Source organism: Polyodon spathula, chromosome 19, assembly GCF_017654505.1.
Source record: "Polyodon spathula isolate WHYD16114869_AA chromosome 19, ASM1765450v1, whole genome shotgun sequence".
NCBI lineage: Eukaryota > Metazoa > Chordata > Actinopteri > Acipenseriformes > Polyodontidae > Polyodon > Polyodon spathula.
The window spans coordinates 25631111-25646805 of NC_054552.1; the positions used below are offsets into that span (position 1 = coordinate 25631111).

A 15695-nucleotide genomic window follows, 5' to 3' on the forward strand; every position below is an offset into this window, starting at 1 on the left:
TAGGAGTCACCTTGTAAATTTCATAATTCTGTCTAAACACATTACACTTTCACAAAAACTGATAAATTAGGTGTGATACCTACAGAATGGACCAAGATGTATACAAAGAAGGGTCAGCCCTAGTTCAAACAAATTGCATTCCCTAGTTGATATCATTCCCCACAAGTTAGCAGGGTTTCATGAAGAGCTGTTTTATTTACTGTACATTTTAAGAACAAGAAAAATATTTTTACCTTTTCTGACTGCCTATATCTCCAAATATATCCACAGATATTAAAATAGTGTTGTCTGTTTGATGTTAGACTATATAGAGCTGTCAAAACAAACAAAACATTTGAATGGTGCTGAAGCAACTCTGAGGTAACTGGCAATACCCTAGACTTCTGTATAAGTAGTCAAGGTAGTTTTTCACAGTCATTCGTTCGAACTTGGCTGACATGACTGCTGTGGCCCCCAATAATGCAGGCCTTTCTAAGAATTTGATTTGCCTGGTAAATGCTTATTCACTGTGTTATAACTTGCAGGCTGATAACAATGGTCCTAACTTCAAAGCAACATTTGATAATACTGAACAAACGCTAAAGGTGAGTAATGGTGTGGTTTGTTTATGTTTGGTTGTCCGTGGCAACCAGTGCCATAGCGGTTCATATTGTTTTCCTGCCAACATTTTCATCCTACAAATATTGTGTACAGTACCCTCTTGTGCCTATAAAGTGACTGCCGGTAATAACATCCTGAGGAAAGGATAAGAGAAGCTTTTAATAAAATTGTTTCCATGATCAAAACATTACCAGTGCCTTTTATCAGGTGATTTAATTGACTTGAGAAATAAATGACTCTTAGATTAAACTGTTGCTTCCGAATGCTTTTAATGTTAATGAAACACATTACCGAACAGGCTACCATGTTTTAGCTCATTGATCTTGCTGAAAAGGCTTGATAAAACATTTCCAAATCCCTCAAGGACATAAATCACTATTTTTTTACCAACATTGATCCGATTACCAACTTTATGACACGTCAGTATCCCATGCTGTAGGGAGGCATTTGACACACTTACAGCATGTATGTATCCTAACGAATCATGGCAAGAATCATGGAGTTAGAGGGTTTTGTGAGACAGTTTGTATGTTGTCCATATCCTACAACAGAACTAATTCATTTTGTGAATGTAGGTATATACTGAACTCAACAAAAAAAAAGCTTTTTAAACAAATATCAAGTTAACTTGAATGAACCTTTTCCAGTTTGGTTAAGTGTGAGTGGAAAGTCTTAATTCTTAACAAGAGGTTTGCACGTAAATAAACTCAATATTTACATGTATTTAAACATCTATTAAAAAAAACCCTGTAATCTCTTCTCCGCCTCCCCTTTCAATTGATAAGACAAGAGGGCTAATTATTGTATTCTCCTCGAAACGGGCTGTACTGTTATTTAGACTTGAATATGTAGTATGTAATTAGGACTTCTGATTTTCGGTTTTAACCGATAAAACACCCACGATACAAAAATTGGTGTATAGCTAATAAACACTGGAGATGGCTACTCAATTCATGCTGACTTCACCCCTTTCCCATCTAAAAAACAAAAAACAAAAATCTACTACAAAAAATCAAAAACAAACTACCTTTCCCAGTGCAGTGGCCCAATGTCCCTCCTTCCTGACTTGTATCTATCGTTGATTCGGTCTGAATACTTTAAACCCGCCCTAACTACTGAGTGGCAGCAGATTCCTACATTTCTATTATAGACCACCTGCGAGATTTAAAATTAGATTACAATTAGGAACGGAGACTTGTTCCTAGGATTTAAAGTTATATTACAGTTAGATAGGGAGGATTTAGAACAAAATAGCAAATTGTGGCAAAATGTTAAAAAATGACTAGACACACAGAAACCCCAGAGGAATGTGCCCATGACCAGAAGGATTCTATTGACCCTGAAAAAAAAAGAAAATAGTTCTCCAAAATAACAAGACAATAAGCACAGAAAAATGTAATTAAGAAAAAACAAAAAACAGAGCTTTATATATAATTAGTATAAACTAACTAAGAGAAAACCCTAAGCTGGATCTATGTATTATTGCTTCTGCAACAACATCTAGGTTAATAAGCAACCCATGAGAATTTATATAACAACAGAATTGCAGCAGGATTTCTAATCTATTTAGCTGATCTTTGCATTTAATTTGGACCTTGTTAGCAAATTAATACTATACCTATGTTAAACCTGCACTTCAGGGGCCCCTACTGTTCATGGGAGCTCAACCTGATGCCCCCAGCAGCTTGTCATCATCCATTCTCAAGCTCCTGTTTAAAAAAACAATTCGCTTGGTGTGGTGTCATCATGGGATTACAAGCGCCTCGTAGATGCAGACCAGAGCAGGAACCGCAGTTTTTTTGGAAATAAAAAAAAAAAGAAGGCAGGAGAGACGGCTGCACTGAGCTAGAGGAGCTCCTCGGCAGTCTGGAGGACCAAGGTTGGTGCTTCGCCTGCGGGGTGTACGGGCACACAGGGGTTGTCTGCCCCTTCCAGGAAGATGAGGAGGAACCAGCACAAGAGAGGAAGTTGGGGAGAAGGAGCAGGAAGAGAAGGGGGAGAGGAAAGCTGCAACAGCAAGAGGAGGTCGGGGATGATGGCTTGAAGGCCTTTTTCTAGTACTTCGCAGTGGAGTTGTGCCCCGGCTGTAGGGTATATAGGCACACGTTGGCCCTATGCCCCATGCAATACGCAGAGGGGGAACTAATGCCCAAGTGGGAGGAGCCCGTGCATCCAGCGCCCAGATGGGGGGACCGTGAGCGTCCAGCGCCCAGATGGGGGGACCGTGAGCGTCCAGCGCCCAGACGGGGGGACCGCGGGAATCCAAAGCCCGAGGGACAGCTTTTTACACCTCCACCAGCAGAGGAAGAATGCCTGCTGGTTTCGCCCCCAGAGCGAAAGGGAGAGCCGCACCAGTCCCCTGCAAGTGAGGGAGAGCCGCACCAGTCCCCTGCAAGTGAGGGAGAGCCGCACCAGTCCCCTGCAAGTGAGGGAGAGCCGCACCAGTCCCCTGCAAGTGATGGCAAGCTGCACCAGTACCCTGCAACAATGGTAGACTACACGCCGCACCCACCTTCGTCGCCAGGAGACCTATACGCCGCTCCCACCCCCGCGCCAGGAGACTATACACTGTTCCCGCCTCCACCACTTCCACTGCCCAGAGCAGAGCAGCAGGAGCTGCCTCTACCTCAGCCACCTCCACCGGCAGGAGCAGAGCAGCAGGAGCTGCCTCTACCTCAGCCACCTCCACCGGCAGGAGCAGAGCAGCAGGAGCTGCCTCTGCCTCTGCCACCTCCACCGGCAGGAGCAGAGCAGCAGGAGCTGCCTCTGCCTCTGCCACCTCCACCAGCAAAGGGTCAATGCCTGCTGGGTCCTTGTCCACCAGCAGAGGGTGAATGCCTGCTAGGTCCCTGTCCACCAGCAGAGAACCGCCCGGCTGCAGTGGCCGAGAAGAGGGCCAAAACCCGCACCCCAGCTTGTCTTGACTCCCCGCACATCATCGCTCGGGGATGCCTGCACGACACCGCCGAAGGATGTCTGCCTCGCTTCGTCCAAGGATGCCTGCCTGGCATTGCCCGGGGTTGCCTGCTGCTCCGCGTCGCCTGGGGTCACCGGAATTGCTTTGCCAGGGGTCACCGTCAGCTCTGCTTGGCCGCAGGGGTCAGTGTGGCTGGAGCCACAGCAGAGGGAGCTGCTGGCTATGAAGAAGGGGGGAGAGGTCAGGAAACCACCTTTCTCGGTAGCCTTTCCACTGCCAGGACTTCCCAGACTGAATGAGTCAGCCTGGCAATTTTTCCGCTGCCAGGGGTGCAATGGAACAGGGCAGCTTTTCCGCTGTGGGAGTGGGCCACCATGCTGTCAGCCATGCCACTACTGGCAGGAGAGCTGACAGCATTTTCAGCCGTGGGCCCAGTGAAGCCTCCCTTCCCGGCCCAAGACTTTGACCTGGATTGCTGGGTTTTTAAGGGGGGAAGTAGTCGTTGAGGCCAGGTGTGCTTTGCACAAAGGGGGGGGGGGGGGGTTGGGGGGTATATGTGGCAAAGTTCCCCGCCCCTGGGCTATTTATTTGTGTTGTATGTTACGTGTAGTGTGTTAGTGTTGGTGTATAGTCATTGGTACACGGGATATAAATGGGTCTGTGTAACACGAGTGGTTTCAAATGTATCTTTGTATTTAGGCACAAGGATTGCACAGCACTTCACGTGCAGGTAAAATGTAATAATATGCGAGCACGGGGAATTGCACTTTATTAATTCACGTGCAGTTGTACCGAGACTCCAATTGAATGATTGATTAGCAATCGATTCTCGGTACAGCTGCATAAAAGCAGCATGTTTTCACTCACTCTGGGTTTTGTGTTCAGTGAGTGAAGAACGGGATTGGAGACGGAGGTTATAATAATCAAAGTAATAATAGCAGCTCACTTGTTTGTCTCTTTGTTTTGGATGCCAGTGCCGTGTCCTCTGTTTTGTTTGTCTTTACAACCTTTTATTTTTTGTCTGTTCGATTATTAAATGCTGAGTGAAAACAATCGCTCAGCTTCACCAAACTCCACCTCTGTGTTTATTTTGTGTTGGTCCCTGTTTCTGGTCTGACGTCACCCACTACAGCCGTCTTTGTGACACTCGGTTAAGAGATCGACACCCTGAGTGTTTTCTAAAGACAATGTATCGTACAGTATTAACGTACTGCAGTTGCATCCTAATGCATGTACAGTGAGTTGTCCAGCTAGTCATTCCCTATGTAAATAACATTATGAGCAACACTGTTAGTCCATTCCCTCTTTAAACAACCACCTCACCCCGTCCTTCTGATTATCGCGACTGGCTATTTTGCACTGTTACTGTATTGGCACATCCTGCTCTCTGATTTGAAGAGGTTGTAAATGTTCCTTTTCAGCAATGAGGAAATGACATGTGTACTGCAGTTAAAACTACTAGCGCGACACTCTGAAAGAAAGGATTCCTTCTAGAAAATAGATGTTCTGAAATAGATTGACTGCTTCAGCACCATCACAGGTCCTTTTCATCAAACGTGTTCAGTGCTGTCACAGAGGATTTGGGGAAAGCACTGAAGTACTTTTCCTAGTTAAAATGTATTTATTTATTTATTTGTAAATGTTTGTGATAGTGACAGCATTGTTGACCACAGTAACTTTTATTCATGTAGCCCGGCAGTCAGTAACATAGCAACCAACCACAGTGTTCAATAGTTCATTAGCTTTCTAAAATATCAAAGCCCTCTAGTTGTTATTGAGAACCGAGTTATGTAACCTGTCACAACAACTCCCTCTGGAGATGGGATTGTCTATGTCAGGTTTGAATTCCATAGAGATGGTTGAGTGATTTGTCTGATCTGTCTAATTTTACCGTAATGTCCATGTATGTACAATTACAATGAAAACATTGGGACATTTTCAACACTAATAAGGGAAAGTGTGCCATTATTCCTTCATAATTTCCAATAATTTATTGTAACTTTTTATAGCAGCATTCTAATGGGATAGTCATGTTTTAGATGTTCAATCTTGAGGAAAGGAGCAACAACAGCTGCATCTCTGAATACATAAAAAAAAAGAATACAGAAAGTTTCAGAATGCCATTATTTTCTGTTATTGCACACTACCATAAATACATACAGAAATATTCAAAATGTCATTATTCTGTCTTATTGCACACCAACATAAATACATATAGTAATCCTTGCTTTCAAGGCCTGATTTGCTCTTATTGATGGCTATATTATGACCACCCCTGTATTCAATATTAAGGCCATCCTCAGCAGTCCTGAATGTGTCAAACCTTTATTTAAGACTAGCCTGCTGGAAACTAACACATCCTATGAAAACGTGTTTGCAACTTGAATTACACACAAGAAATTAAAATAATGACATCTTAATAAAATGTTTCAACTATGTACCTTTAATAGTAGCAGGGATAGTTTGCATAATCCAGTTGATTCAGTTATCTAGTATATTTGTTTCTTTAAGAAACAACATACAGACAACAAAATAATAATGTTTTTTTCTATTATTTTTTTTTTACTTTTGATATTTATTTTTAAGGGGTATTTTCTTCTCTTTTTGCTTTAAGACATAGTGACTTTTCCATAGTAATATAGCAGAGCAAAATTAGTGCTCTGTCTTGGGAATCTGAATTGTCTGAAACTGAATTGTTCTGAAAAGCTGTTCCACCTTATGTGGATGTAGGTCATGGTGCCAATGCATGTCATTTTTGGGTCTGAGATTCTGTGGACTCCTGGAAACTGTTTTATACTACTCCTACGTTCTTCAATACAGCCTTTGTGTTATAATGCCCACCTTTTATTAGGATGGCATAGAAAGTTATAGAATAGACTGATGTAATACTGTTTAGGTAGAACAAGAAGACTGACATTAAATACAGTGATAGGTCTATGATAATCTGAATTTCTAAAAACCTCTTCATTCGATGACATTAAAAGCAGTGCCATTTAAATTGTGCAGCCTAGTTTGTTGCTCTAGAATCAGTTGATTGTGCTACTGTTAGTCATTTAATCAACCCCACTATCATTATACGCCCAAGACAAAAATGGTTGAATTTATGTGAGAAATTCAATGACAGTGACACTGAGGCGTAAGAAATTTCTCAATGTGTTGTGTTTCGTGTTGTAAGCATTAGTCATACAACTGAACGGACTGCCAGGATGGAAGAGATTCTTCATGATGACTTTGCAAGGTGTTCTGGAGGGATGTATGACCACTATGGCTTGGAAATTGCATTTAATCACAGTAAAACACAAAGTGTGTGCTACATATCACAAGTGAATTCTGTTATTTAATCTAACCCCCTTGTATATGTATTTTCCTTTTCAAATGTAATTTGGAGGTGGGTGTCACATTCGGCTACCTTATAATCAGTTTAACAGTACAGTAATGGTGTTTATTGTGATCAACTGCTGTATTTCAATATGAAACTAGAACTTTACATTAAGGAGTGCAATGGAAACCTGGCTGGATCAGAAGTGCTGTGACAGGACAAGGCAGGGTGGGGTCCTTCTGTCTGAATTGCTGTATTTCACACATTCGTACAGTGGATGTAGGTCATGGTGTTCTTCGTTATTATGATACTGGTAGAACATCGGTGAGGGATGACTATTACACAAGCATGTCATTGACACCCCCCCCCTGCCTTGATCTTTGATTGTACCAATGATAATGCTACCAGTGCAAATGGAAGAAAAATAAAAATTGATTACAAAACCTAGGTCAGCTCCTTTTTTAAGGGCTTTAAGATAATTTATTATATTATATATAGGGCTTATAATTTTCAGGTTTTATTTTTGATCACGTGATGTCCCTTTAAACATATTTTGAGCCGATTCGCTTTCATAATCAAACGTTAATTACCAACTGAAGTTGTTTTTTTTTTTTTTAACCCTTATTTCTTGATTGAGTTAACAAACGACGTGCATTGAGCTCACCTGATTCTCTTTGAACCTGCATTTCGTTCTGGCTCTAATTGCTGCATTCAGCTTATTAATTTCCACTGCGTTAGTTTCTAGTAGTGCGTTGCTAATTTTAAGAGTTTGGTATTCACCTAAGGCTTAACTATTAATTAAAGTTTAAAGGGATGGAGAGAGAAGGAAAATAAAAACCCAAAACTAGAATCCCTAATTATACAGGTTCATTATTGTAGGAGAATGGACTGTGAAAACAAAATGTAAATGAGGGTTCTGCTGACTTGCTATACCTATGTTTTTTCATTGTAGCCTTTTCTGTGTGTCTCATACTTTGTGATTGAATCCAGGTGGCATTCTCATCGCTCAACCTCCTGCTGCACACCCAAGCCCTGCTCTCCACCATCAGTTTCATGACAGCTGCAGTCCCTTCAAGCATTCCGCGGTCCACTGGGAAGGATCAGCAGAAAAAGTCGCAAGGAGGGGACTCTGAGAAAGGGACTGTTGCAAAGACAGGTTATTACAAGGGCAAAATAAAATGAAGTCACGAAGTGATTACAAATGATTACACGCAATATCATGATACCCTCTTTATCACCGTCAGGCAATATTATGCTACGTTTCAATCTGCGGCATAAAACCATTCTGTTTAACATACAGTGGCTTGCGAAAGTATTGATCCACCTTGGCATTTTTCCTATTTTGTTGCCTTACAACCTGGAATTAAAATGGATTTTTTGGGGGTGTATGATTTGATTTACACAACATGTCTACCACTTTGAAGATGCAAAATATTTTTTATTGTGAAACAAACAAGAAGTAAGACAAAAAAATAGAAAACTTGAGCGTGCATAAGTATTCACCCCCCCAAAGTCAATACTTTGTAGAGCCACCTTTTGCAGCAATTACAGCTGCAAGTCTCTTGGGGTATGTTTCTATAAGCTTGGCACATCTAGCCACTGGGATTTTTGCCCATTCTTCAAGGCAAAACTGCTCCAGCTCCTTCAAGTTGGATGGGTTCTGCTGGTGTACAGCAATCTTTAAGTCATACCACAGATTTTCAATTGGATTGAGGTCTGGGCTTTGACTAGGCCATTCCAAGACATTTAAATGTTTCCCCTTAAACCACTCGAGTGTTGCTTTAGCAGTATGCTTAGGGTCATTGTCCTGCTGGAAGGTGAACCTCCTTCCCAGTCCCAAATCTCTGGAAGACTGAAACAGGTTTCCCTCAAGAATTTCCCTGTATTTAGCGCCATCCATCATTCCTTCAATTCTGACCAGTTTCCCAGTCCCTGCCGATGAAAAACATCCCCACAGCATGATGCTGCCACCACCATGCTTCACTGTGGGGATGGTGTTCTCGGGGTGATGAGAGGTGTTGGGTTTGCGCCAGACATAGCGTTTTCCTTGATGGCCAAAAAGCTCAATTTTAGTCTCATCTGACCAGAGTACCTTCTTCCATATGTTTGGGGAGTCTCCCACATGCCTTTTGGCGAACACCAAATGTGTTTGCTTATTTTTTTCTTTAAGCAATGGCTTTTTTCTGGCCACTCTTCCGTAAAGCCCAGCTCTGTGGAGTGTATGGCTTAAAGTGGTCCTATGGACAGATACTCCAATCTCCGCTGTGGAGCTTTGCAGCTCCTTCAGGGTTATCTTTGGTCTCTTTGTTGCCTCTCTGATTAATGCCCTCCTTGCCTGGTCCGTGAGTTTTGGTGGGCGGCCCTCTCTTGCCAGGTTTGTTGTGGTGCCATATTCTTTCCATTTTTTAATAATGGCTTTAATGGTGCTCTGTGGGATGTTCAAAGTTTCGGATATTTTTTTATAACCCAACCCTGATCTGTACTTCTCCACAACTTTGTCCCTGACCTGTTTGGAGAGCTCCTTGGTCTTCATGGTGCCGCTTGCTTGGTGGTGCCCCTTGTTTAGTGGTGTTGCAGACTCTGGGGCCTTTCAGAACAGGTGTGTATATATATATATATATATATATATATATATATATATATATATATATATATTATATATATATATATATATATACTGAGATCATGTGACAGATCATGTGACACTTAGATTGCACACAGGTGGACTTTATTTAACTAATTATGTGACTTCTGAAGGTAATTTGTTGCACCAGATCTTATTTAGAGGCTTAATAGCAAAGGGGGTGAATACATATGCACGCACCACTTTTCCGTTATTTATTTTTTAGAATTTTTTGAAACAAGTTATTTTTTTCATTTCACTTCACCAATTTGGACTATTTTGTGTATGTCCATTACATGAAATCCAAATAAAAATCCATTTTAATTCCAGGTTGTAAGGCAACAAAATAGGAAAAATGCCAAGGGGGGTCAATACTCCGCAAGCCACTGTATCTCATTATAATACTAATCTGGGGCTGCTGCCTGTGCTGGGCTGAATAGTGTGCTGCATTTCCCTCTCTTTTTCCTCTTGTTTCAGTGTCAAAAGGATCAAAGGACAAGGATATCTTTCATTTGAAGGTGTTTGTCGTGTTGGATTCTTTCCATGTTGCTGTGTGTGACGAAAGACGCAAAATTGCTAATATAAAAGTCCAAGGTACAAACATGGTGTGAAATACCAAGCTACGATTACAAAAAAACAGTCCTGAAAAGACAAAACAATTGTATTTTTTTTTTTTTTTTATTGGCATACCAGGTTTGCTTGTGTGTTTCTAGTGTGTCATGATTTAAAGCTGTACTTGCTTTTACGACAGACACATCGGCCTACATTTTATGGGCAAATCAGTCCATCCCCCGTCCCCCCGTTCCCCCATGGTAAATGCATGTACAATTTGCCTAAAATCAGAGCCCTAGATCTCTGTTTGGATCAAGTGGTGTAAAACATATTGTGCATGCTACAAGATGCAACAATGTTCATGTTTCTCAATATTTCAATGCCGTTATAGCTGCTAAATTACCAAAACAAAGACACCAACTGTCTTTATCACAGGTTTTGTTTGTTTTATTCATCAAGCCTCTATACGGATAGCAGCTCCACAATTCACACTGAAGCCCAGTCTGTGACTGTTGTGACTCTTTAGAACCCCTAAGGTTCTTTATCCTCCACTGACAAAGAACTCATGTATTCACATTTACTCATGTTAATTCCCTAATTCATGTAGTCACCTATCCTCATGTTAATTCCTGTATTCATTCTGTCACTCTGTTTTACTACAGTAAATATTTAAACTAATAAAATCATGCTTTCTGCAGGTTTAGATACGTCTGTATTTGTCAAGACAAGAGAGACCCAAGTTTCTGCTAGACTCCGAGATATCGTTGTGACAGACATTGTTTCAAGCATTATCCACCAAAAGGTAGGCACTGTTCATGTCCCTGCCCAGTTGTACAGTTAGTAATGAGTAATGTATGCAAGACCATTGGGGATTCGTTATTATTTGAATCATAGACTGGCACTGCACTTTATACTTCTTCTTTGAAACTTGGCAATTTCCTTTAGTCATTCAATTATCTAATTTGCTGCCTACGAAAGGCTTGGATGATCTATTTTTTAGATTTGTTTTTCATGGTCTCCAGGGTATACCACTTTAGCCTCACTGTGATGTGCAACAGTATCTTTAATATAGTCTTGTATGCATTTGACATGGGGTGACCCCTACATTTGTGGATTCTGTGCTGTAAGTGGGTATTTTAATTAGCGTGAATCATTTGGCAATTCTACCCTGTTTAGCAACACTAAATGACACATCAGACTATTTATTTATTTATTTATAAGTAGTGATTAAACAGGCTGGGGATCAAACCAGCGGCCTTTCCATTTGTCCATGTTACTGCAAAAAAAAATCAGTAATATCTATCCTTATTAAACTAAATACTTTATTTGCTGATCGGACATACAGTAGTAGACTATACGTGCAACTCTACACACGCTCATATTTTTCGGTTTAGTTGTTTATAGAGTTGGAATCTTGTTTTTCAGGCTGTCTCCATCGCGGGAGAGGAAGTGTTCAGTTTCAACATGGCGCTGTATCCGAACGCTACCGAGGGAGATGCCTACACCGATACCTCCAACGTGGATGGGAAGGTGACTCTGAGAGTGGGCTGCATTCAGATTGTCTACCTGCACAAGTTCCTGATGTCTCTATTAGTAAGTACATATTAGTCACACTGAAGAATTGGAAGTAAATGTATAGATTGTAGTAGTGAATGTTTTAAAGCTCATTCCAGTGGATGATCTATAGTATATAGTGGATAAATGTAGTTCTTCTAATCGAGTTATAATCACTTGTTGATCTTCCAGTCAAGCACTTTGCAACGTCCAGGTCATAAATTGCATATTAACCTAGGCAGGTTCAATTCAGTGTTTAGAATTGCCTGGCTAGAACAAGGTGATGTTACGTGATTTTCTATGCTGACTTTCTTTACAGGCTTCTTTCATCCTCAGTTACTGTCTCTCTTGCCCTTTCTTGTTCTTTTCAGGATCTTCTTAGCTACAAATATTCTTCATCTCGCAAGGTACAAACTATTTCATGCAACCACAAACTGATTTCCTTCTTTTGGTGCCTCACTCTAAATTCACTACTGCACTTCTCATTATAAAGCCCTGAACAGATGGGGCGACAGAGTTTCATTGGCAAAACACCATCAGGGAGCCATTTTTGTAGGGGGTGTTTAAAAAACCAAAAAATCAAGACAAACAACAATTATGATAAAGGTATGTTGTATGTAGTAGTTGCATTAAATAAGGAATTATTAAATGCCATTTCTATAGGAATAGTGACACCATAGGTAAAATACAATCCTTGGGTATGTGAGGCTACTGTTAATGATTGGAAATGTTTTGTTTGCATAAAAGGTTGCAGGTAAACTAATAGCATGATTAAAAGGCCATTTCCTAATGTCATGTTGTTTTTGTCTGTCTCCACCACCCAAAACGTCAATGTTGAAACACTGGTGCACTTAATGCTTTTGAAAGATCCTGAACGGTTAGATAAAGACCGGAGTGTATCACTTAAATGTAATGTAAAAAGCTTCTTCTAATAAAGAAATCTAAACCTTCATTCTAAATGAAGAGCTAAACATAGAGTTAAGTAATGCATCTCATTAAGTTTTCTTAAGTGGAAGACTGCTAATGCAAATATTAATCATTTCTGTTTCCCTTTGAAACTTGGTTGCTGTAATGGGCCAGTGCATGTTTGCTTGGAGGCAGTGTGCGAGTTTCACATTGCTGCGTCAATGATGGCTTTCATTCATTTAATTACGTCTTCTTACAGATGCATGTCTCCTTACTCTGCCTTAATGAGTGTTTCTGTTTTTATTAAACTACCTACCCCTTCATCTTGAATGGCCTTTTAAAAGATTATTCATGCAATATATTTCAGGATTAAGATGTTAATACCAGTCATGTGGTTTCTATTTGGTATTCCTCATGCAATGGTAATTGACATTTTAGGATGACTGGCCTTGGATTTCAACAATTACAATCCATATGTATGTTTTTGGCATATGACTTATGCCGAGAAAGTCTAACATAACATAATAGTACTATTAACATTGGTATTTGCTTCATTTCTCGACTGTTTTAACCTATAGTGTTTGTTTAGAAAACCTGAGTTCATATGTTCCTGCTATTGTGTGTGTGAGCTTTAGGTTATGAGCAAGATCACATATCTTATTACTTTAGTAGTGAAACGATGCACTAATTTCATGATATGATACATATCACAATATGATATGTATCACGATACATGTGAAGATCCTGATTGACTACTTGTGTAATAAGATCAAATGATCATTAAACGATGGACTATTTTATATTTTAAATGTAATGTGGTAGGGAGGGTATGCATTCGTAGCAACTATAAAACACACGTATTCTTCATTCAAGAACCACTTGAGTTACAATGAGCTGTGTGGTGCTTTTGTTTTTCTGTCATGACACAAACGTATCATGTAAAGAAGGTAACACGATTGATTCATTACATGAAGACATTTTCACAATGAGTGCAATTGTCAGAACATTGTTAATTATCAACATTTTATATTTTTGACAGCAAAACTGAGGTTTCAGAAAAACCAAATCACGCTTTGGTTGTGCTTGATATGGTTACATGCAAACATGTACAATATATTTAAACTTAAAAACACATTCAATGAATAAGAGCTGTGAAGCAAATAATTCATGTCTAATGTTGTACAGATTGTTTATCCAGGATTAGGAACTTAATGTTTTTGCAGATGCTGAGTAGCACTAACCTTGGTTTAACTAATGTTACCTTACTGTAGGAAAGGTAATTCAGCGCTAACAGGGGTCTGCAAAGTTTGAATTCAAATAATGTGAATGAGAAATTGTATACATCCTGTACTGTAACAATTTTCTGCTGAGGATGCTGTAGTCCTTGAATGATCAGTTGGTGATAATTTGGATTGTGTTGCCAACTTATCTATGCTGTTGGCCTCAATAGCATCAAAGTGTCATGTCTTGGCACAGAATCTATGACTAATTGCACAGGTAGAATGCGTATACTAACACTCAGTTTTCAGAACATGGGTAAGCCAAATGGTGTGCACTGCATTTTCATGTGTTCATAACATGCTCAATACAGTTAAATTCAGGAATGTACAGAGTACTAACTTCAAGTTTGTTTTAATTTCTGCAGTGTAACCAGAACCACTTGCTTTGCTGGTTCAATGTTGCATGGCTTTCTACTAACAAGAAGTAGGGAGCAATTATCTGCAAAAAAAATGTGTACTCACTCTTACGCCAGTTTCTTACACTATGGCTGCTGTTGTGATGTTTTAAGTGATCATGACTTCATCATTTCCTTTTGTAGAAATTTGTTGATAACTTCCAGACAGCAAAGGAGGCCCTGAGTGTGGCCACAGCACAGGCCGCAGAGAAAGCTGCCTCCAGCGTCCGGGATTTCGCCCAGAAGAGCTTCCGCCTCTCCATGGATATCAAGCTGAAGGCTCCGGTGATCATCATACCCCAGTCCTCAGTCTCCCAGAATGCAGTGGTGGTGGACCTGGGGTTAATCACCGTGCAGAACCAGTTCTGTCTGGTCCCTGCAGACGGGGACTCTCTGCCTCCAGTCATTGATAAAATGAAAGTGCAGCTAACAGAGCTGAAACTATCCAGGTATGATGCTACAAAAACAATCCTGTAAAAGAGTAGCCATTTCCTTCAAGTGGGAACAACAGCATTTTAGCTTGTAGGTAACACATTGGTGGATTTTGGGAGTCTTGGGTGTTATAGCAGTAGTGAATTCTTCATGCCAATTCTTTCTACAGTCAAACCCTGTTTAATACTACTTCAAAGGGACGGAGCAAAAACTGTGATAATGAGCACAGTTTCCTTTTTTAGAAGTTGATTAATAACCTGGCACAATGAACAACTGCCTATCATCTTATTGGGAACATAAAGGTGTTTCCTGTTTTCTGAGGGGTTGGTTAGGATGGAAGAATGTCTAATATCTACAAATGATGAAATTAACTTGGAAGCTGTTCATTTTTTTAATTGTGTGTTTTTCACAATCAGGGTTGTTTTGCAAGGGAGCTCCTCTCAGCCCGAGATTGAGATATTGCAGCCAGTAAACCTAGACCTGACTGTGAACCGAAATCTTGCTGCTTCTTGGTACGACAAAATCCCTGCAGTGAAGATCAAGGGAGGGTTAGAGACCATGAATGTAAGTCCACTTCTGATATATAGAGAGTTGATGATGGGAAACATGGATGTATGTTTTCTATGTTTAAAAACAAAACAAAACAAAAAAACTTTTTATAAAAATAAACACCACAGCCAATCCATTATCTTAACACCACAGCCAACTTATTATCTGCAGTACTTATCAGTATAGGGTTAAAGCCATGAGTTTCTTTCAATGATTGAACAAGTTTCATATGAAGAACAGTTTTCAGAACATGATGGAATTAGTTTCACTGCTTGCCCCATGAAATTGTTCTAATTATTTTACATTATTGATAATAGTAAGGAATACGGCTGCCACCTTTTAAACATTTAAACGTCTCTGTTTAGTTTTCTACTAAAAAACAAAGCAAAATAACTTTTCCTTACGTATCTTTTTTCTACCTTAATAGAAAACTGTATTATAAACTATTCAGTACATGTGAAATAATAAATCCCTATTGAAAGGTATTGTTTTTTATTGATTTGTTTTTTATATTAATTTAATATACCAGTATTATTTTCTTGACAAGGCACACCCAAGCCCACTCCTG

The 15695-nt window shown here is 40.0% G+C and overlaps 1 protein-coding gene across 1 annotated transcript in view; it reads left to right on the top strand.

Annotated features, from left to right (window-relative positions):
- Positions 1–15695, top strand: part of LOC121294532 (vacuolar protein sorting-associated protein 13C-like) — a 127837-nt gene that overhangs the window by 73422 nt on the left and 38720 nt on the right. Inside the window, exons 31-38 of the mRNA XM_041218322.1 lie at positions 525–584; positions 7827–7992; positions 9937–10053; positions 10710–10813; positions 11437–11604; positions 11937–11972; positions 14291–14595; positions 14995–15142. Of these exons, the coding sequence (XP_041074256.1) occupies positions 525–584; positions 7827–7992; positions 9937–10053; positions 10710–10813; positions 11437–11604; positions 11937–11972; positions 14291–14595; positions 14995–15142 (1104 nt within the window). The remainder of the gene's footprint in view (positions 1–524; positions 585–7826; positions 7993–9936; positions 10054–10709; positions 10814–11436; positions 11605–11936; positions 11973–14290; positions 14596–14994; positions 15143–15695) is intronic.